General features: G+C 37.8%; 1 protein-coding gene across 1 annotated transcript; it reads left to right on the forward strand.

Moving 5' to 3' along the window:
• Nucleotides 1-18,470: 18,470 nt before the first annotated feature.
• LOC122490576 (olfactory receptor 2B11-like) lies at nt 18,471-20,030 on the forward strand. Its single transcript, XM_043593225.1, has one exon. The coding sequence runs from the start codon at nt 19,022-19,024 to the stop codon at nt 19,949-19,951; it is 930 nt and encodes a 309-aa protein (XP_043449160.1). The 5' UTR covers nt 18,471-19,021; the 3' UTR covers nt 19,952-20,030.
• The last annotated feature ends 2,243 nt before the right edge of the window (nt 20,031-22,273 follow it).

The raw sequence follows: 22,273 nt of genomic DNA on the forward strand, positions 1-22,273 counted from the left end.
ATGCGAAACAGCCTCCCCATGGGCAAAACTCCTGGCAGACCCCAGAGAACTGACACATTTACTGATATTGGAACAAAAACACCAGAGTGCAGCAAAATCTGGTGCCAGCTGTGTGCTCTGATTTACCATAAATTCTGAGCCTCTGCTGCTGCATGACTGCATGAATGCTTTTCTGGGAGATGTCTAACCTTGCCATTGCTTGGTGAGACCATCTCCCTGAGAATCAGCATGGGTGCAAGCCAGGGGTTCTCTGAAGTGTGGGGTTTTGAAACACAACCCTGTGTGAGAAAAAACCCTGGAGAGAGGCACTATGGGGCAGTCAGACAGCTTGGACAAGGTAAATGCGGGAGTAGACAGGAGGCTGAGACAAAGGAGGGGTGATTGGTAGCATGTCTGTGAGGGCACGAAATTCCCACACTGGAGACCAGAGTGGGGTGAAGCCATTTTCACCTCTGGCAAGTGCACTCCCCCACACACAGGGATTGATCGTAGGGAGCTAAGCAGCACCAAGTGGAGAACAGAGCCATTACACCAAGCCCCAACCCCACCTGCACCCTCTAGGCACATCCCACAGAGGACCATGAACCCTTTATTCCCCCTTAGTCTACAGACCATAGTGTGCAGCAAAGTTTCAGTTCTAGGGGAAACAGGATATAGCTTCATTTGGGTTTCATTCTCATGTTCGTTTGTTCCTTTACTTCTAGAAGTTTTTGCTTATGTTGGTTTCTTTTTTTTTTCCTTTCTTTTTCTTTCTTGAATAAAGAGAAAATGTTTTGTTATATTTTCTTTTATACTATGTTTGTTTAAAATAATTTTAATTTTTAATTTTTTTAACTTATTTTTTCCTTTCTCTTTTCTCTTTTCTGTCAAACATTTCTCAACAACCAGACAGAAACACACCAAGGAGCTAGCTTCTTTTATTCGATGTGTTTGATTTGGTTTGGTTTGGTTTTGGTTGTAATTTTTTAAGTTTTAATTTATACTTAATTTTATTATTTTTTTCTTCCTCCAAAATGACAAGATGGAGTAATTCACCCCAAAAGAAAAACAGGAATAAATGATGGCTAAGGATTTAATCAACACAGATATAAGTAAGATATCTAAACTAGAATTTAATCCATGATTATAGGAATACTAGCTAGGTTTGAAAAAAACATACAAGACACCAGAGAATCCCTTTCTGCAGAGATAGAAGAAGTAAAATCTAGTCAGGCCAAAATTTAAAACACTATATCTGAGAGGCAATCTCAAATGGATACCATGACGGCAAGGGTGAACAAATCAGAGCAGGAAATCAGTAATATAGAAGATACAATTATGGATAATAATGAAGCAGAAAAAAAGAGGTAAACAAAGGCAAAACATCCCAATACAAGACTTAGAGAACTCTGTGACTTACTAAAAAGGAATAACATCTGAATTATAGGAGTACCAAAATATGAAGAGAGAGAAAAGAAGCACAAGGTTTATGTGAGTAAATTATAGAAGAAAACGTTCTTAATCTGTGGAAGGACACAGATATCAAAATCCAGGAAGCATAGAGGACTCCCATTAGATTCAACAAAAATAAACCATCACCAAGGTATATCAGAGTCAATTCACAAAATACACAGACAAGGAAAGAATCAAGAAAGTAGTAGGGGAGAAAAGTTTCCTCACCTACAAGAAAAGACAGATCAGATTTGCAGTAGGCCTATCCACAGAAACATGGCAGGCCAGAAAGGAGTGTCAGGATATATTCAAGGTGCTGCATTGGGAAAATATGCAGCCAAGATTTTTTTACCCAGCAAGGATGTCATTCAGATTAGAAAGAGAGATAAAGACTTTCCCAGGCAAGCAAAAACTAAAAGAGTTCATGACCACTAAACCAGCCCTGCAAGAAATTTTAAGGGGAACTCTGAATAGAAACAAAACAAAACAAAAAATTAAAAAGACCAAAAACAACAAAGATTAGAAAGTACCAGAGAACATCACCAGATACACCAACTCTACAGGCAACACAATGGAACTAAATTCATATCTTTCAATAATCACTCTGAATAAAAGTGGACTAAATGCTCCAATCAAAAGACATAAGGTATAAGAAAGGATGGGGAAAAAAAAAAACAAGATCCATCTATATGCTGTCTACAAGAGACTCATTTTAGACCTAATGACACCAGTAGATTGAAAGTAAGGGGATGGAAAACCATCTATCATGCTAATGAATGCCAAAAGAAAGTCATAGTGGTCATACTTATCAGACAAACTAGATTTTAAAACAAAGACTGCAACAAGAGATGAAGGGCATTATAAATAAGGGGTCCATATATGAAGATTTAACAAATATAAATATTTATGCCCCCAACATGAAAGAAGTCAAATATACAGATCAATTAATCACAAACATAAATAAAATCATTAACAACAAAGCCTTAATAGTAGGAGACTTCTGGGGCGCATGGATGGCGCAGTCGGTTAGGCGTCCGACTTCAGCCAGGTCACGATCTCGTGGTCCGTGAGTTCGAGCCCCGCGTCAGGCTCTGGGCTGATGGCTCAGAGCCTGGAGCCTGTTTCCGATTCTGTGTCTCCCTCTCTCTCTGCCCCTCCCCCATTCATGCTCTGTCTCTCTCTGTCCCAAAAATAAATAAACATTGAAAAAAAAATAGTAGGAGACTTCAACACCCCACTTACAACAATGAACAGATAATCTAAACAGAAAATCAACAAAGAAACAATGCCTTTGAATGACACACTGGACCATATGGATTTAACAGATATATTCAGAGCATTTCACCCTAATGCAGCAGAATACACATTCTTCTCAAGTGTATGTGGAACATTCTCCAAAATAGATCAAATACTGTGACACAAATCAGCCTCAACAAGCACAAAAAGATCAAGATCCTACCCTGAATATTATTTGGACCACAGTGCTATGAAATTTGAAATCAACCACAAGAAAAAACTGGAAAGACCACTAATATGTGATTCTTAAAGGACATCTTGCTAAAGAATTACTGGGTTAACCAAGAAATGAAAGAGGAAATAAAAAGTACATGGAAGCCAATGAAAATGAAAACATGACAGTCCAAACACTCTGGTGTGCAGCAAACATAGTCACAAGAGGAAGTGTATAACAATCCAGGCTTTCCTAAAGAAGGAAGAAATGTCTCAAATACATGACTTAACCTTACACCTAACGGAGATGGAAAAAGAATAGCACATGGAAGCCAAAACCAGCAGAAGAAGGGATATAATAAAGATTAGAAATCAATGATATATAAATTAATGGTAGAGATATCAAAAAAAAAAAACAATAGACAGAGCAACAAAACTAGGACTTGGTTCTTTGAAAGAATTAACAAACTTGATAAACACCTAGCCAGATTTGTCAAAAAGAAAAGAGAATGGACCCCAAAAAATAAAATCACAAGTGAAAGAGGAGAGATCACAACTAACACCACTGAAATACAAACAATAATAACAGAATAGTATGAGCAATTATATGTCAAAGAATTGGGCAATCTGGAAGAAATGGTTAAATTCCTAGAAACATACCAGTTACCAAAATTGAAAGAGAAAGAAATGAAAAATTTGAATAGACCCATAATCGGTAAAGAAATTGAATTGTTAGCCAAAATACCCCTAGGAAAAAAACATAAAAACAAAAAACAACAATTCAGGGCCCAATGACGTCCCAGAGGAATTCAACCAAACACTTAAATAAGATGTAATACCAATTATTTTGAAGCTGTTCCAAAAATAGAAATTAAAGGAAAATTTACAAACTGAGTCTACAAGGCCACCATGACTTTGATTCCAAAACCAGACAAAGACCCCACCAAAAAGGAGAATTACAGACCAATTTCCCTGATGAACACGGATGCGAATATCCTCAACAAGATACTAGCAAATCGAATACAAAAGTACATTAAAAGACTTATTCACCATGATCAAGTGATATTTATTACTGGGCTGCAGGGGTGGTTGAGTAGTCACAAATTAATCCACGTGATACATCACATCAGAACAAGAACCACCTGATCCTCTCAATATATGCAGAAAAAGCATTTGACAAAACAGTATCCCTTCTTGATTAAAAAAAAAACCTCAAGAAAGTAGGTATAGAAGAAACACACCTCAACATCATTAAGGCATATACAAAAGACTCACCACTAATATTATTCTCAGTGGAGGGAAACTGAAAGCTTTCAGGAACACAAGGTTGTCCTTGGAACACAAGGCTGTCCATTCTCACCACTGTTGTTATACCTAGCACTGGAAGTCCTAGCCTCAGAAATCAGACAACAAAAAGAAATAAAAACTGTACAAGTTGTCAAGGAAGAAGTCAAACTTTCACTCTTCGCAGATGACATAATACTCTACATGGAAAACCCGAAAGACTCCACTAAAAAACTGCTAGAACAGAAATTCAGCAAAGTGATGGGATATAAAATCAAAGTACAGAAATTGGTTGCATTTCTATACATCAATAATGAAGCAGCAGAAAGAGAGATCAAGGAATCAATTCCATTTACAATGCACAAAGAACCATAAGATACCTATGAAGAAAGTAACCAAAGAGGTAAAAGATCTGTACACTGAAAACCATAGGCCACTTATGACAGAAATTAAAGGAGACACAAAATAATGGAAAAACATCCAATGCTAATTATTTAGAATAACAAATATTGTTAAAATTTCTATACTACGCAAAGCAATCTACACATTCAATGCAATCTTTGTCAATATAACACTAGTAGTCTTCACAGAGCTAGAACAAACAATTATAAATTTGTACGGATCCAGAAAAGACCCCAAATAGCCAAGGAAATGCTGAAAAAGAAAAAAAAAAACTAGAGACATCACAATCCCGGACTTTAAGCTGTATTACAAAGCTGTAATCATTAAGATAGTATGGTACTGGCACAAAAACAGACACATAGATCAATGGAATAAAGAACCCAGAAATTGACCCAAAACTGTATGGCCAACTAATATTTGACAGAGCAGGAAAGAATATCCACTGGAAAAACAGTCTCTTCAACAAACGGTGTTGGAAAACCTGGAGAGCATTGTGCACAAGAATGCACCTGGACCACTTTCTTACACCATACACAAAAATAACTTCAAAATGGATGAAAGACCTAAATGTGACAGGAAACCATCAAAATCCTAGAAAAGAACATCAGCAGCAACCTCTTTGACCTCAGTCTCAGCAACTTCTTACTAGACATTTCTCCAGAAGCAAGGGAAACAAAAGCAACAATGAACTACTGAGACCTCATCAAAATAAAAAGCCTCTGCACATAGAAGGAAACAATCAGGGGGCGCCTGGGTGGCACAGTCGGTTAAGCGTCCGACTTCAGCCAGGTCACGATCTCGCGGTCCGTGAGTTCGAGCCCCGCGTCAGGCTCTGGGTTGATGGCTCAGAGCCTGGAGCCTGTTTCCAATTCTGTGTCTCCCTCTCTCTCTGCCCCTCCCCCATTCATGCTCTGTCTCTCTCTGTCCCAAAAATAAATAAACGTTGAAAAAAAAATTTAAAAAAAAAAAAAGAAGGAAACAATCAACAAAACAAAAGGCAGCCTATGGAATGGGAGAAGATATTTGCAAATGACATATCTAATAAACGGTTACTATCCAAAGTCTATAAAGAACTTATCAAACTCAACACCAAAAAAAACACCAAATATTCCAGTGAAGAAATGGGCAGAAGACATGAAGAGACACCTTTCTAAAGAAGACACCCAGATGGCTAAAAGACACATAAAAAGATGCTCAACATCACTCATTATCAGGGAAACACAAACCAAAACCACGATGAGATACCACCTCACACCTGCAGAATGTCTAAAACCAACAACTCAGGAAACAGCAGATGCTGGCGAGGGTGCAGAGAAAGGGCAACACTTTTGCACTGTTGGTAGGAATGCAAACTGATGCAGACACTCTGGAAAAAAGTAAGGAGGTTCCTCAAAAGTCTAATACAAGTACCCCACAATCCAACACTTGCACTAGTTAAGTATTTACCCAAAGGATAAAAAATACAGATTTGAAGGGGCACATGCAGTCTCATGTTTATAGCAATGCTATCAAAAATAACCAAACTAGAGAGAGCCCTAATGTCCATTGACTGATGAATGGATAAAGAAGAGACTATTTATGTATATAATGGAATATTACTCGGCCATCAAAAAGAATGAAATCTTGACATTTACAATGATATTGAAGGAGTTATATGTATTACACTAAACAAAATAAGTCAGAGAAAGAAAAATACCATATGATTTCACCCATTATAGAATTCAGGAAACAAAACAGATGAACATATGGGAAGTCAGGCGGTGGGAGAGAGAAGAGAGTGAAACAAACTACAGGAGACTCTTTTTTTTTTTTTCAATGTTTATTTATTTTTAGGACAGAGAGAGACAGAGCATGAATGGGGGAGGGGCAGAGAGAGAGGGAGACACAGAATCTGAAACAGGCTCCAGGCTCTGAGCCATCAGCCCAGAGCCCGACGCGGGGCTCGAACTCACGGACCGCGAGATCCTGACCTGGCTGAAGTCGGACGCTTAACCGACTGCGCCACCCAGGCGCCCCTACAGGAGACTCTTAATAATGGAGAGCAAACTGAAGGTTGATGGAGGGAGGTGGGTGGGAGATGGGCTAGATGGGTGATGAGTATTAAAGAGGATGCTTGTGATGAGTACTGGGTGTTGGTATGTAAGCGATTAATCACTGAATTCTACTCCTGAATCCAATATTGCACTTTATGTTAACTAACTGAAATTGAAATAAGATAAATTTTAAAAACAAATAAATAAAACAAAAAGAAAACTCTAATGAGATACCCCCTCAAACCGTTCCAAATACCTAAAATTAAAAACATAGGGAATAACAAGTGTTGGCGAGGATGCAGAGAAAGGGGAGCCCTCTTACACTATTGGTGGGAATGCAAACTGGGGCAGCCACTCTGTAAAATAGTAGGGATGTTCCTCAAAAAGTTAAAAAAAAATAATTCTATGATACAGCAATTCCACTGCTAAGTATTTAACCATGAATACAAGAACACTAATTCAAAGGAATACATGCACCCAAAGTTTATAGCAACATTATCAACAGTAGGCAAACAATGGAAGCATCCAACATGCCCATCAACTGATGAATGGATAAAGAAAATGTGGTTGTGTGTGTGTGTGTGTGTGTGTGTGTATAAATATATAGTGTGTATATGTATATATACACACACACATACACAATGGAATATTACTCTACCACCAAAAAGAATTAAATCTTGAGAGAAAGAGCCAAGATGGCAGAACAGCATGGAAGTTTTTTGTGTGTCTTGCATCTGTGAAATACAGCCAGACCAACACTAAACCATCCTACACACCTAGAAAACTGATTTGAGGATTAACACAACAATCTGAACAACCTGAACCACCGAATTTAGCAGGTACGCGGTGCTGAGAGGTGAACTTGAGGAGTGAGAAGCCACAAAAGTCCCAGGGTGCCTGGGTGGCTCAGTAGGTTGAAAGTCTGATTTTTATTTTAGGTCAGGTCATGATCCCAGGGTCATGAGATCAAGCCCCATGTCAGGGTTTGTGCTGGGCATGGATCCTGCTTGAAATTCTCTCCCTCTGTCCCTCTCCACTGCTCATGATTGCTCTCTCTCTCGAAAAAAAAATCTCTAACAAGTCCCTTACCTTCCCTAGGCCTTAGTTTCCACATCTGCAAAACACAAGGGGTCATCTACATAGATAGCCTCCAATGTCCATCTCTAAGATAGAAAAGTATTAAATTACAGTACAAGCCCCATAGCCTCCAGAGCCAGGAAATCAAAGGACATCCCTGGGTGGCAGCCTCAAAACCTGATGCACCAGACGCACCAGATACCCCAGACACATGCAGATGCTCCTGTCTGGGAGATCCTGGGGCTCTGAAGCACAGGAAGGACACCCACTGGTGTACTCCCCAAGAGTACCTCAGCAAGCCTGTGTCCCTCAGTGCAGTGCTTTAAAATGAGCAAACACACCTCTTTCACAGCAAGTCTGGGTGCCCTTTCAAAAAGCAGCTTCTGGAGGAGGAGCCAAGATGGCGGAATAGCATGGAAGATTTTTGTGTGTCTTGTATCCATGAAATACAGCCAGACCAACAATAAACCATCCTACACACCTAGAAAACTGATTGGAGAATTAACACAACAATCTGCACAACCTGAACCACAGAATTCAGCAGGTAAATGGTGCGGAGAGGTGAATTTGGGGAGCAAGAAGCCATGGAAGGTAGGGAACTACTTTGTGGGGGGACAGAGGATGGAGACTGGGGAGAAGGGGTGAATGTGGGAAAAGCACCCCTCCCCAAAAGCAGCTGGAGAGAAAGTGGAAAATTGGAAACAGCTGCAGGGACTAAACTAAAAAGGGAGAAAGGAGAAAGGAAAAAGGAGAGGGTTTAAATTCCATTAAGACTGTAAACAAAGGGAGCGCAAAGGCTGCAACTCCGCGGCTCCATACCTGGCGGTGCTCTGGTGGGAAAGGCGAATCCCCAGGAACAGAGTGGGGTCCGGGACGTTCTCAGGCCACATGGGGAAAAGCGGTTCCACTGCTGGAAGGACATTTGGTAGAGACTGTTGAAGCCACCTGGTCCCAGCAGACCCCAGAAAATGACCACATTTGTTGGTGCTGGAACAAGGTCCTTAAGGGTGAAGCCTGGTGCCAGATGTGTGTTGTAATTTTCCATAATCCCTGAAACGCTGCTGCTACACTATCTCACGAACTTTTTCTGGGGCCGGCTGGCACCTGGCCGCAGTCTCAGGGCACCGGTAACAGCAGGGTCTGGCAAGCGTTCTTGGGTGCAGCCGGCATTTGGCCATTGCTTGGTGAGACCCTCCCACAGAGGGGCGGGAAGGGTCAAAGCCGCAGTCCTTCGGAAGTAAGGGGCTGGAGAAAACAGCCGCATCTGAGACAAAACTTGGGAGAGAAGTACCGCCTGGGGCCCGGTCACGGAGAGTGAAAAAGCGGTGAGTGGACAAAAGCTGAAGAGAGAGGAAGGATGCGAGGTTGCTGATTCTGGAGAACAGACTGGGGGCTGGATGGCGTCCTTTTCACCATTCCCGCGCATGTGCATACGCACCTACTAGCACCGCAACAATCAACGCCATTAGGCTAGCAGCGCCATCTACTGGAGAGCAGAACTGTTACACCGAGCCCCAACCAACTGGGCCAACTTCGCTCTTCAAGAACACAAGCCTCACCGCCGGGTTAATTTATGGACTATAAAGAACTACATGGACTGACCTCTAGGGGAAAACAAAGCAATTTCAGTCCTACTTCATCTTTTATCAGGTTCATCTATTCAATTTTCTTTCTTTCTTTTTCTATTTTCTCTTTTGCAATTCTTTTCTTTTTCTTGAATAAAGAGATAAAATTCGTTTTTATTTTCAATTTTTATTGAAATATTTTTCTTTAATTTTTATTATTATATATTTTTTTACTTTTGTGTATTTTTTTCAAATTCTACCTTACCTCCATCATTTTATTTTTGTCTACTTCAGTGTATTCAACTTAACACATTTTCAATTTCCTTTTTTTTCTTTTTCTTCTTTTCTCTTTTTCATTTCTTTTCTTTTTCTTCAATGCAGTAAGAGAAAAACTTCATTTTTACATTCAATTTCTATTAAAATATTTTTATTTAGTTTTGTTACTATATTTTTTGCTTTTGTGTAAATTTTTTCAAATTCTATTTTACTTCCATCATTTTATTTTGGTCTACTACAGTGTGTTCCCTTTTTCAAATTTTAAAACGATTCCTTTTTTTCTTTTCTTTTTTCTTTTCTTACCTTTTTTCTCTTTTTCATTTCTTTTCTTTTTTCTTAAATAGATAAAAAGAAAAAAATCATATTTATTTTTACTTTTTATTAAAAATATTTTTCTTTAATTTTTTTCTACTATGTTCTTTACTTTTGTATATATTTTTTCAAATTCTATTTTACCTCCATCATCTCATTTTAGTCTACTTCGGTGTATTCATTTTTTCAAATTCTCAAACAATTTGCGTTTCCTTTTTTATTCTTCACCCCACCCCGTTTTTTTCCTCTAATCTGTCAAACCACTTTCAACACCCAGACCAAAACACACCTAGGATCTAGCATCATTTATTCGGCTTGTGTGTGTGTGTGTTTACTTTTTAAATTTTAATATTTTTTAATTTCAACTTTTCTACCTCATTAATTCCTTTTCTCCCTTCAAAATGACAAAACGAAGGAATTCACCCAAAAAGAAAGAGCACAAAGAAATGACAGCCAGGGATTTAAGCAACACAGATACAAGCAAGATTTCTGAACCAGAATTTAGAATCACGATAATAAGAATACCAGCGGGAGTCGAAAATAGATTAGAATCCCTTTCTGCAGAGATAAAAAGAAGTAAAAAATAGCCTGAATGAAATGAAAAATGCTATAACTGAACTTCAATCACGGATAGATGCAGTGGTGGCAAGGATGGAGAAGTAAAACAGAATCAGCGATATAGAAGACAAACTTATAGAGAATAATGAAGCCGAGAAAAAGGGAGATTAAGGCAAAGAGCATGATTTAAGAATTAGAGAGATCAGTGACTCATTAAAAAGGAACAACATCAGAATTATAGGGGTCCCAGAAGAGGAAGAGAGAGAAATAGGGGTATAAGGGTTATGTGAACAAATCATAGCGGAAAACTTTCCTAACCTGGGGGAAGACACAGACACCAAAATCCAGGAAGCACAGAGGACCCCCATTAGATTCGACAAAAACAGACCATCAACAAGGCATATCATAGTCAAATACACAAAATACTCAGGCAAGGAGAGAATCATGAAAGCAGCAAGAGAAAAAAAGTCCCTAACATTGAAAGTAAGGGTATGGAGAACCATCTATCATGCTAATGGTCAACAAAAGAAAGCTGGAGTAGCCATACTTATATCAGACAATCTAGACTTTAAAATAAAGACTGTATCAAGAGATGCAGAAAGGCATTACATTATAATCAAGGGGTCTATCCACCAAGAAGATCTAACAATTGTAAACATTTATACACCAAATGTAAAAAAGCCAAATATATAAATCAATCACAAATATAAAGAAACTCATCAATAGTAATACCATAATAGTAGGAGACTTCAACACCCCACTCACAGCAATGGAAAGATCATCTAACCAAAAAATCAACAAGGAAACAATGGCTTTGAATAACACAATGGACCAGATAGACTTCACAGATATATTCAGAACATTGCATCCTAAAGCAGCGAAATATACATTCTTCTCCACTGCACATGGAACGTTCTCCAGAATAGACCATATACTGGGACACAAATCAGCCCTAATTAAGTACAAAAAGATAGAGATCATATCATGCATGTTTTCAGACCACAATGCTATGAAACTCGAAATCAACCAAAAGAAAAAAAATTGGAAAGGTAACAGATACTTGGAGACTGAAGAATATCCTACTAAAGAATGAATGGGCTAACCAAGCAGTTAAAGAGGAAATTAAAAAGTATATGGAAGTCAATGAAAATGATAACACCACAACCCAAAACCTCTGGGATGCAGCAAAGGCGGTCATAAGAGGAAAGCATATAGCAATCCAGGTCTTCCTAAGAAGGAAGAGAGATCTCAGATACACAACCTAACCTTACGCCTTAAGGAGCTGGAAAAAGAACAGCAAATAAAACCCAAAACAAGTAGAAGACAGGAAATAATAAAGATTAGAGACAAAATTAATGCTATCAAAACCAAAAAGAAAAAAAGAAAAGAAAAAAACAACAACAGTAGAACAGATCAATGAAACCAAAAGCTGGTTCTTTGAAAGAATTAACAAAATTGATAAGCCACTAGCCAGTTTGATCAAAAAGAAAAAGGAAAGGAGCAAAATAAATAAAATCAAGAATGAAAGAGGAGAGATCACAACCAACAAAACAGAAATAAAAACAATAATAAGAGAATATAATGAACAATTATATGCCAATAAAATAGGTAATCTGGAAGAAATAGACAAATTCCTAGAAACATAAACACTACCAAAACTGAAACAGGAAGAAATAGAAAATTTGAACAGACCCATAATCAGTAAGGAAATCGAATTAATAATCAAAAATCTGCAAAAAAAAAAAAAAACAAGAATCCAGGGTCAGATGGCTTTCCACAGGAATTCTACCAAACATTTAAGGAAGAGTTAACACCTATTCTCTTGAAACTGTTCCAAAAAAATAGAAATGGATAGAAATCTTCCAAACTCTATGAAGCCAGCATTACCTTGATTCCAAAACCAGAGAGAGACCCCACTAAAAAGGAGAACTATAGACCAATTTCCCTGATGAATATGGATGCAATAACCTCAACAAGATATTAGCCAACTGGTTCCAACAATACATTAAAAAATTATCCACCACGACCAAGCGGGATTTATTCCTGGGATGCAGGACTGGTTCAATATCCACAGAATAATTAACGTGATTCATCACATCAATAAAAGAAAGGACAAGAACCATATGATCCTCTCAACAGATGCAGAGAAAGGATTTGACAAAATACAATATCGTTTCTTGATAAAAACCCTAAGAAAGTAGGGATAGAAGGAGCATACATTGAGACCCTAAAAGCCATATATGAATGACCCAATGCTAATATCCTCAATGGAGAAAAACTGAGAGCATTCCCCCTAAGGTCAGGAATAAGACAGGGATGTCCACTGTTGCCACTGTTATTCAACATAGTATTGGAATCTTCGCCTCTGCAATCAGACAATGCAAAGAAATAAAAGGCATCCAAATAAGACAGTAGGAGGTCGAACTTTCACTATTCACAGATGACATGATATTCTATATGGAAAACCCTAAAGATTCCACAAAAAACTGCTAGAATTGATTCATGAATTCAGCAAAGTTGCAGGATATAAAACGAATGCACAGAAATCAGGTGCATTCCTATACACCAACAATGAAGCAACAGAAAGAGAAGTCAAGGAATTGATCCCATATATAATTGTACCAAAAACCATAAAATGCCTAGGAATAAATCTAACCAAAGCGGTGAAAAATCTATACACTGAAAACTATAGAAAGTTTATGAAAGAAATTGAAGAAGACACAAGAAAAATGGAAAAAAATGCCATGCTCCTGGATAGGAAGAAAAAATATTGTTAAAATGTCGATACTACCCAAAACAATCTACATATTCAATGCAATCCCTATCAAAGTAACAACACCATTCTTCACAGAGCTACAACAAATAATCCTAAAATTTCTATGGAACCAGAAAAGACCCCAAATAGCCAAAGCAATCTTGAAAAAGAAAACCAAAGCAGGAGACATCACAATCCCAGGCCACAAGCTATACTACAAAGCTGTAATCATCAAGACAGTATGATACTGGCACAAGAACAGACACTCAGATCAATGGAATGGAATAGAGAACCCAGAAATGGCCCTACAAAGGTATGGCCAACTAATCTTTGACAAAGCAGGAAAGAATATCCAATGGAATAAAGACAGTCTCTTCAGCAAGTGGTGCTGGGAAAATTGGACAGCGACATGCAGAAGAATCAACCTGGGCCACTTTCTTACACCATACACAAAAATAAATTCAAAATGGATGAAAGACCTTAATGTAAGACAGGAAGCCATCAAAATCCTTGAGGAGAAATCAGGCAAAAACCTCTTTGATCTTGCCCGCAGCAATTTCTTACTCAACACGTCTCTGGAGACAAGGGAAACAAAAGCAAAAATGAACTACTGGGACCTCATCAAAATAAAACGCTTCTGCACAGCAAAGGAAACAATCATCAAAACTAAAAGGCAACCGACAGAATGGAGAAGATATTTGCAAACGACATATCAGATAAAGGGTTTGTATCCAAAATCTATAAGGAACTTCTCACTCAACACCACAAAACAAATGATCCAGGGAAGAAATGTGCAAAAGACATGAATAGACACTTCTCCAAGGAAGACATCCAGATGGCCAACTGCCACATGAAAAAACTGCTTAACTTCACTCATCATCAGGGAAATGCAAATCAAAACCACAATGAGATACCACCTTACCTGTCAGAATGGCTAATGTTAACAACTCAGGCAACAACGGATGTTGGCAAGGATGTGGAGAATGAGGATCTCTTTTGCATTGTTGGTAGCTATGCAAGCCGGTGCAGCCACTCTGGAAAACAGTATAGAGGTTCTTCAAAAAAACTAAAAATAGAACTACCCTACAAGCCATCAATTGTACTACTAGGCATTTATCCATGGGATATAGGTGTGCTGTTTTGAAGGGACACATGCACCCTCATGTTTATAGCAGAACTATAACAATAGTGCAACAATAGCCAAAGTATGGAAATAGCCCAAATCTCCATCGAAGGATGAATGGACAAAGAAAATGTGGTGTATATATACAATGGAGTATTACTCGACAATCAAAAAGAATGAAATCTTGCCATTTGCAACTACATGGATGGAACTGGAGGGTATTATGCTAAGTGAAATTAGTTAGAGAAAGACAAAAATCATACGACTTCACTGATATGAGGACTTTAAGAGACAAAACAGATGAACATAAGAAAAGGGAAACAAAAATGATATGAAAACAGGGAGGGGGACAAAACGAAAGAGACTCATAAACATGGAGAACAAACTGAGGGTTACTGGAGGCATTTGGGAGGGCGGATGGGCTAAATGGGTAAGGGGCATTAAGGAATCTATTCCTGAAATCATTGTTTCACTATACGCTAACTAATTTGGATGTTAATTTTTAAAAATAAAAAAAAAAACAAGAATGAAATCTTGCCATTTGCAATGATATGGATAGAGCTAGAATGTGTTTTTGTAAGCTAAATAAGGCAGAGAAAGAATATAATTTGTCATATTTTGGAGTAAGAAAGAAAACAAATGAACATGGGGGCAGAGAGAGAGGCAAACTAGGAACCAGACTCTTAAGTATAGAGAACAGATGATTATTAGAAGGGAGGTCGGTAAGGGATAGGTGAAATAGGTGATGAGCATTAAAGAGGGCACTTGTGATGAGCATTGGGTATTGTATGTCAGTGATGATTCACAAAGTTCTACCTGAAACCAATATTACACTGTATGTTAACTAACTGGAATTTAAATAAAAACGTGGACAAATCCTGGTATATTAAAAAAAATCTATGAGGGATAGTCTATAAATGAACATAGATGCTAAAGAAACTGACATTTAAATCCCCCAGAATCATTTCTTCAAACTTGCTTTATTCCAATTGTATCCTATTTAAAATTAGTGTTTATGTTGGGAAATTAAATTAGTTTATTTTAAAACAAACCTAATAACAGACAGGACTTGTTACCACCCTCAGTTCAGTAAGTAATTAACCATAATAAGAAGCATTTCCATGGCGACCCCTCCCAAGGAACTTTCTCTGTTAGCTCATCTGGGATAAACACATATGGCCTGTTTGAAAACAATGCCCAAGAGTCTGGAGCACATACTATAAATATCACGCCCAGAATGCATTCTCCATATTATGTACTACTGTCTTCCTAACCCAAGTGTTTTCTCTTCAGCAGCATTGTTGCAAATGAAAAACAAACATTTCTGAAGCCAGTTCTTAGATACCCATCTGTGTTTCTCTGTCCTTCTCTGAAAGTTTGAGATTCATGTATTCTTCCAAAATTCCTTTTTATCAAGTGATATTTACCAGAATAAGGTGAGTAAAAAAAAAAAACTTGTTTTAAAGTGCCCATTCTTAGGGATGATGGTAATGTATGTATATCACAGTACCTAATATACATAAGTAAAGAGAAAGCATTTCATTCAGGAAACGTTTTCTAGACTTTGGAAATACCTCATTTCATGGCTCTAGAATGCAAGTAGATTTCTCCTGGTAATCAGTCCTACTCAGGGTCTCACACCAACAATGTGTGATGAAGATGATGTATGAATAAAACAAAAATGGATGAAAATGTGATTGAATATGCAAAGGAGATGTCAAAAGGAATGAAGTCTGGCAGTTTATTAATGTGACTTTAAGCATTCATAATGTGACTATTTAAGGATAAATAGACCTCTATGCAGTAAAACAGTGATGAAAGGTCAATGGAAGTTAGAAGATCCAAAAGTCAGGAATCCAAGAGCTAACAATAATTAAGTACCATGAGAATGAGATGGAGAAGATTATAAATCTAGGATAAAATTATAAAGTTCAATCAAGAGTGAATTTCAGTGATTAGAACATTGCCATAGTATCCCTAGGGAATTATCTAAGGAAATAAAGGAGGCCCCAGGCTGGTCACCATCACAAACAAAACTAGCTTCTGAGATGAGTAAAGTGAACAAAATCCCAAATAATATGAATTTAATAAAATTGTTGTAAGCATACCTGACTCCTTAAAATTAGATACAATTAACTATGGAAGAATTCACGGAGGCTCAAGCCTGAAATTATTCCTTAAAAAATTAAACAGTATTTCATGACAGAAAAATCTAAAAGGTGGGTGTAGCCATTAGTAGACAATAAGGATCTTAATGTACAATTATTTAATAATGTGTGTGGAACACAATTTGGAATATTTATTTTAGCAACATATTATTTTATGTCATATCCCATCTAAAACATAGGATTTTCTGGGTGCCTGGGTGGCTCAGTCGGTTGAGTGTCTAACTTCAGTTCGGGTCATGATTTTATGGTTCGTGGGTTTGAGCCTCACATTGGGCTCTGTGCTGACAGCCCAGTGCCTGCAGGCTGCTTCAGATTCTGTCTCTGGCTCTCTCTTCCCCTCCCCTGCTTGTGCTCTCTCTGTCTCTAAAATAAATATTTTTTTAAAATAAAAAATAAAAAATAAAACACACAATTTTCACCTGAAAAACAACTTACACCAACATGTGTTCCTAACACAATGCACTCTTGCTACATCTTGAAAAATGTCAAGGTCGAATAAGGTGTAGGAGAAACATCTTTCAGGAAACATCTCTAGACAACCAATGCTTTCTTTGGAATACTGAATCTCTGAAATCATAGTTTCATTATCTCAGTACATCATTTAAGGAATTGATTGCTTTTCAATCTTTAGAAACTCCCTAGTTATTCACAACAATCTGTCATTGAATGATTAACAGTATCCTAAATGAATGATTAACAACTTTCTAAAATCTGGATACTAAAATTTCCTCTCAAAAGGCCTGGGAAAGAGTACTAAATGATTTAATGGATACAAAGTGCTTACTGGAGTTTTCAGTAAACAGGTCTTATTAAGGATTACTTGGAATTATTATCATTTTATGGTTATCTGTCCACTTCTAATCTAGGAATAGTTTGTAATCAAAGGACAACATTCACATCTTAGCAATGATTTGTTTTTTAAGTTTTTATTTAAATTCCAGTATAGTTAACATAGGGTGTGATATTTGTTTCAGGTGTGCAATATAGTGATTTATCACTTCATTACAACACTCGATGCTCCTCACCACAAGTTCAGGGAGTCCTGGCTGCAACATCTGTCACCCCATCTATCGCCAGGGTTTGATTAAACTGATCTGGCTGGGTGGGCAGGTGTCCCCTCCTCCATTCCTCTCCATGTGCATCCCTCCCGGAGTTGTATGCTGGGTCAAAGAGGATGGTCTTCTCCCTCATAGAGGAGGACTGTTCTTCTGTTAAGGGTATATGAGTAGCTGTGCTCCCTGCTGGCATCTCCAAACAAGCTCTTAAGCTGTGAGCTTTGTGAGACACCCGCAGGATGGCTTAGAGGATTTAATGAAATACAGAATGTGAAAACTGTACTTTGTAACCATACAAGGTGATGTTACCCTTAAACCACTAACTCAGTGGTGAAGTAACCTAGAATTTGTCAGTGGAATACCTCATAACCATAATCATGATCTATCTTATCCTACAGAAGATTCTAGATACTGTGGAACAGTTTACCACCAAAGGAAAGAATAGTATAAATAAAATAATTTATTACCCAGTTAATCTTTCCAAAATACTGCTTTACTCAGCTACTTAATTTTGCTATTACAATGTGCCTCTTATCTTGAAAGGAATATGTAAAATAATTTGGGGATATAGGCAAGCCTCTGGTCCTGACTGAATTGGAATATAGACTTTCCTCTTGAAACCAGTTCTCTGAGTTAAAAGTTGGATTGGTAGCTACATGAAATCAAGTGGATCACTAATAACCATCCAGTTTCGTATAAAAACAGAATGGTAAGCCCACTTGATAAAGGAAAATAACTACTAGATAAATAAACTAAAATTTAATTAAAAAACAAGTGCTCAGTTTTAATGAAGTTCTTATGCAAGAAAATATACATCCAAAAATTAATTCTTTAGCATGGGAAACAGATGTCATAGCTCATCTCTCTCAGTGCATACTTCAGGAAGCTGACATTTCTTACTTATTTCCAAAATACTAAGACAGACTTGTTTAAAACCTACCTTCCTACTCCCCATAAGGATGATATAATTATTCAACACTGGTTGAGTGTGAACAAGACTGCCATGGTGAGTATTAGTGCTCTGGCATTTCTTCTCCTTCTTGTGCATCAGTGACCTCAAGACCTTCACCGCTCATAACATTTCAGTAATCCCTTGAATTGGTGTCTTCTAGGTCCATGCCACATCCACTCTATCAGACACTCAGTGACAGAAACCAATGAACTACATTTTAACGACCTCCTCCGATGATTTTTATGCAAGCAAGCCACGTTTGAAAAACCTGATTTGGAGTTTCCCAAATACAAGATGCTCCCACTTTGCTTTTAACTCTCCCTGCAACACAAGGGGATAGTTATCGTCATCCTTGTTCTACATTCAGTTTCAGAATGGTCAGGTTACTTGTCTAAAGACATCACCTCTATTCTGTAGTGAGGGAAAGTAAGTCACTGGTACCAGATCCTGTTTATTGTTTCCCCCACAAGTGACTGTGACCCATCTTCTGTGAGTGGATGGCGAATGCAGTTCTCCTAATGCTTCCAACATTTTCTGCCACTTCCCTGCTGTAGGTGAAATAAGGTGAAGATGGTGGCACGATGAATAACAGCCATCCTAAAGAGTTTGTTCTACTAGGCTTTGCAGATCGTCCTTGGCTGGAGCTTCCTCTATTTGCTATTCTTCTTATATCATACCCCATGGCCATGGTAGGAAACACGGCCATCATTCTGGTGTCCAGGTTAGATGCCCGTCTGCACAGCCCCATGTATTTCTTCCTCACCAACCTCTCCTTCCTGGACATGTGCTACACCACAAGCATCGTCCCTCAGATGCTGGTTAACCTGGGAAGCACGAAGAAGACGATCAGCTATGTGGGGTGTGCAGCTCAGCTTTATTTCTTCCACATAATGGGGGGCACAGAATGTCTGCTTCTGGCTATTATGTCTTTGGATCGCTACCTGGCTATCTGCAAGCCTCTACACTACACCCTCATCATGAACCCACGCATCTGTATCCTGCTGGCATCCACTGTGTGGTTGACTGGAATCACGTATGCTGTCTCAGAGGCCACTGCTACCTTGCAGTTACCACTGTGTGGACTCAATAAATTGGACCACTTGCTGTGTGAGATTCCTGTTCTGATAAAGACTGCCTGTGGAGAAAAGGCTGCTAATGAGCTCACACTCTCTGTGGTGTGTATTTTTATGTTAGCTGTCCCGCTAGGCTTAATTCTTGCTTCCTATGCTTGCGTTGGACATGCTGTATTTAAAATTAAGTCTTCTGAGGGAAGGAAAAAGGCCTTTGGGACATGTTCTTCCCATCTCATTGTAGTTTTCTTGTTTTATGGTCCAGCCATTAGCATGTACCTTCAGCCCCCCTCCTCCATCTCAAGAGACCAGCCCAAATTCATGGCACTCTTCTATGGAGTAGTGACCCCTGCGCTGAACCCTTTTATCTACACCTTGAGGAATAAGGATGTAAAGGGGGCATTAGGCAACCTAGTCAGGGGCATTTTTGCATCCAAGTGACAGCTGAAATTATTTAACAGTTACAGAAGGTTTATAGGGTTTTCTCTAGTAACTCATTCTTGTCTCCTATTTCCCCAAATCTCATGTGAGAGCTTCTTGCAGAACATATGTTTCTGATAGTCAAAATAACGATGTTAGGCAACAAAGACACTTGGCTATATGCACCACTAAATGCACTGTTTGTAAAAATGCGTTAAAAATAATTCCACTGTGGTTGGTACATACTGAAATACTAACTTTATTAAGTAATAAATATGTAATAATATAAATTAAAATATAAACTCATTCGTTCAAACTAATCATAAAACTGCACAGCAACTACTCATCAGTGGACTTTCTATTACAGCATCACCTGAGAAGCATTTCATCACTCTCTGTCGCATTAGCCCATGTCTCAGTGGACAGCTAGGCTACACTATGAATTCCATGTGGGGCATCCAACACTTTAGTACAACCACGAGTCTCCTACGTGTATCAACTTCCATTATGGAGACATGATTGCTTCTTGAAAACTACAATGTGACTCCTGATTAACAAACAGGTGTGCAGTGTTGCATTTTTTAATTAAGGAATTTATCATTAAATTTTAAAATAAATACAAATAAGGACAAATCATACATATAAATTTCTTAATGTTCCTTTCAAAGATCGTAAGTGTGTGTCTTCTGACTCAGTGAAAGAACGAACAAGGAAGTACTATTAATAATGAACTACAACCTGGAAAAATTTCGTGGATCTGTTCTACAGGGTTTTTTATTTCTATATCATATATTTCTGCTCTGATATTTTATTGACAAATCCCTTGCCAGACTTGTCAAAAGGAAAAGAGAAAGGACTCACATAAATAAAATCATGAATGAAAGAGGAGAGATGACAACCAATATGGCAGAAATACAAATAATTAAAAGAGAATAATAGGAACAATTATATGTCAACAAATGGGGCATCCTGGAAGAAATGGATAAATTGCAGAAACATATAAACTACCAAAATTGAAACGGGGGAAATAGAAAATTTGCACGGAGCCATAACTAGTAATGAAGTAAAATCCGTTATAAAAAAAAAATCTGCCAACAACAAAGAGTCCAGGGTAGGACGGTTTCCCAGGAGAATTATACCAGACAGTTAAAGAAGAAATCATACCTATTCTTCTGAAACTGTTCCAAAAAAATAGAAATGGAAGGAAAACTTACAAACTCATTCTAAGAGGGTGACATGACCTTGATTCTCAAACCAGACAAAGGCCCCAATAAAAATGAGAACTACAGGTTAATATCTCTGATGTATATGGATGCAAAAATCTCAACAAGATATGAACAAATCAAACCCAACTGTACATTAAAAGAATTTTTGACACATTCAAGTGGATTTATTTCTGATGTTGATGCTCAATATCACTCATAATCAGGGAAATGCATATTAAAACCATAATGTGACATCACCACACACCTGTTGGAAGGGTTATCATCAAGGACGCAAGAGATAACAACTGCTGGTGGGATGTGGAGAAAAGGGAGCCCTTGTATGCTGTACGTCAGAATGTAAATTCGTTCTGACACTATGGAAAACATAGAGTGAGGAGGTTCCTCAAAAAATTAAAATACAAATACTATTTTATCCAGAAATCTCATTTCTGGTTACATTTCTAAAGGACATGAAAACAGAATCTCAAAGGGATATCTGCACTTTCATGTTTTTTGTGACATTACTCACAACAGCCAACATATGGAAACAACCTAAGTGTCTGTCAACAAATGAATGGTTAAAAATGTGATATATGTATGTGTGTGTGTGTGTGTAAATATATATATATACACATATATATACACACATATGTATACACACATATATGTGTGCATTATATGTGTGTATATGTGTGTATATATATGCATATATAAAATATATATTAAATACATATAATAAATAGATGATAGATGAAAGAAAGGAAGAAAGAAAGAGAGAGAGAGAGAGAGAGAGAGAGAATGGAGTATTCAACCATGAGAAAGAAGGAAATTGTGCCATTTGCAACAATATGGATACACCTTGAGGGGATTATGCTAAGTGAAATGTCAGGCAAAGAAGGACAAATAGTTATATGTGTAATCTTGAAAAGTCAAATTCATAAGAATAGAATGCTGGTTTTCAGGGGCTAGGGGGTGGGAGAACTGGGCAGATGCTGTTTAAGGCTTCAAACTTGTAACTAGTAGATATGTAAGTCCTGCACAGCCTACAAATTATCTAATTCACAGCATAGAAACTGTAGTCAACAATACTGTATGATAAACCTCAAAACTTCCAAGAGACTAGATCTTAATTGTTTCC

The sequence above is a fragment of the Prionailurus bengalensis genome, chromosome B2 (genome assembly GCF_016509475.1).
Source record: "Prionailurus bengalensis isolate Pbe53 chromosome B2, Fcat_Pben_1.1_paternal_pri, whole genome shotgun sequence".
NCBI classification, from domain to species: Eukaryota; Metazoa; Chordata; class Mammalia; order Carnivora; family Felidae; genus Prionailurus; species Prionailurus bengalensis.

Excerpts from the sequence above, each read along its gene's own strand:
- LOC122490576 (XM_043593225.1), top strand. The coding sequence starts at position 19,022 with ATGAATAACAGCCATCCTAAAGAGTTTGTTCTACTAGGCTTTGCAGAT.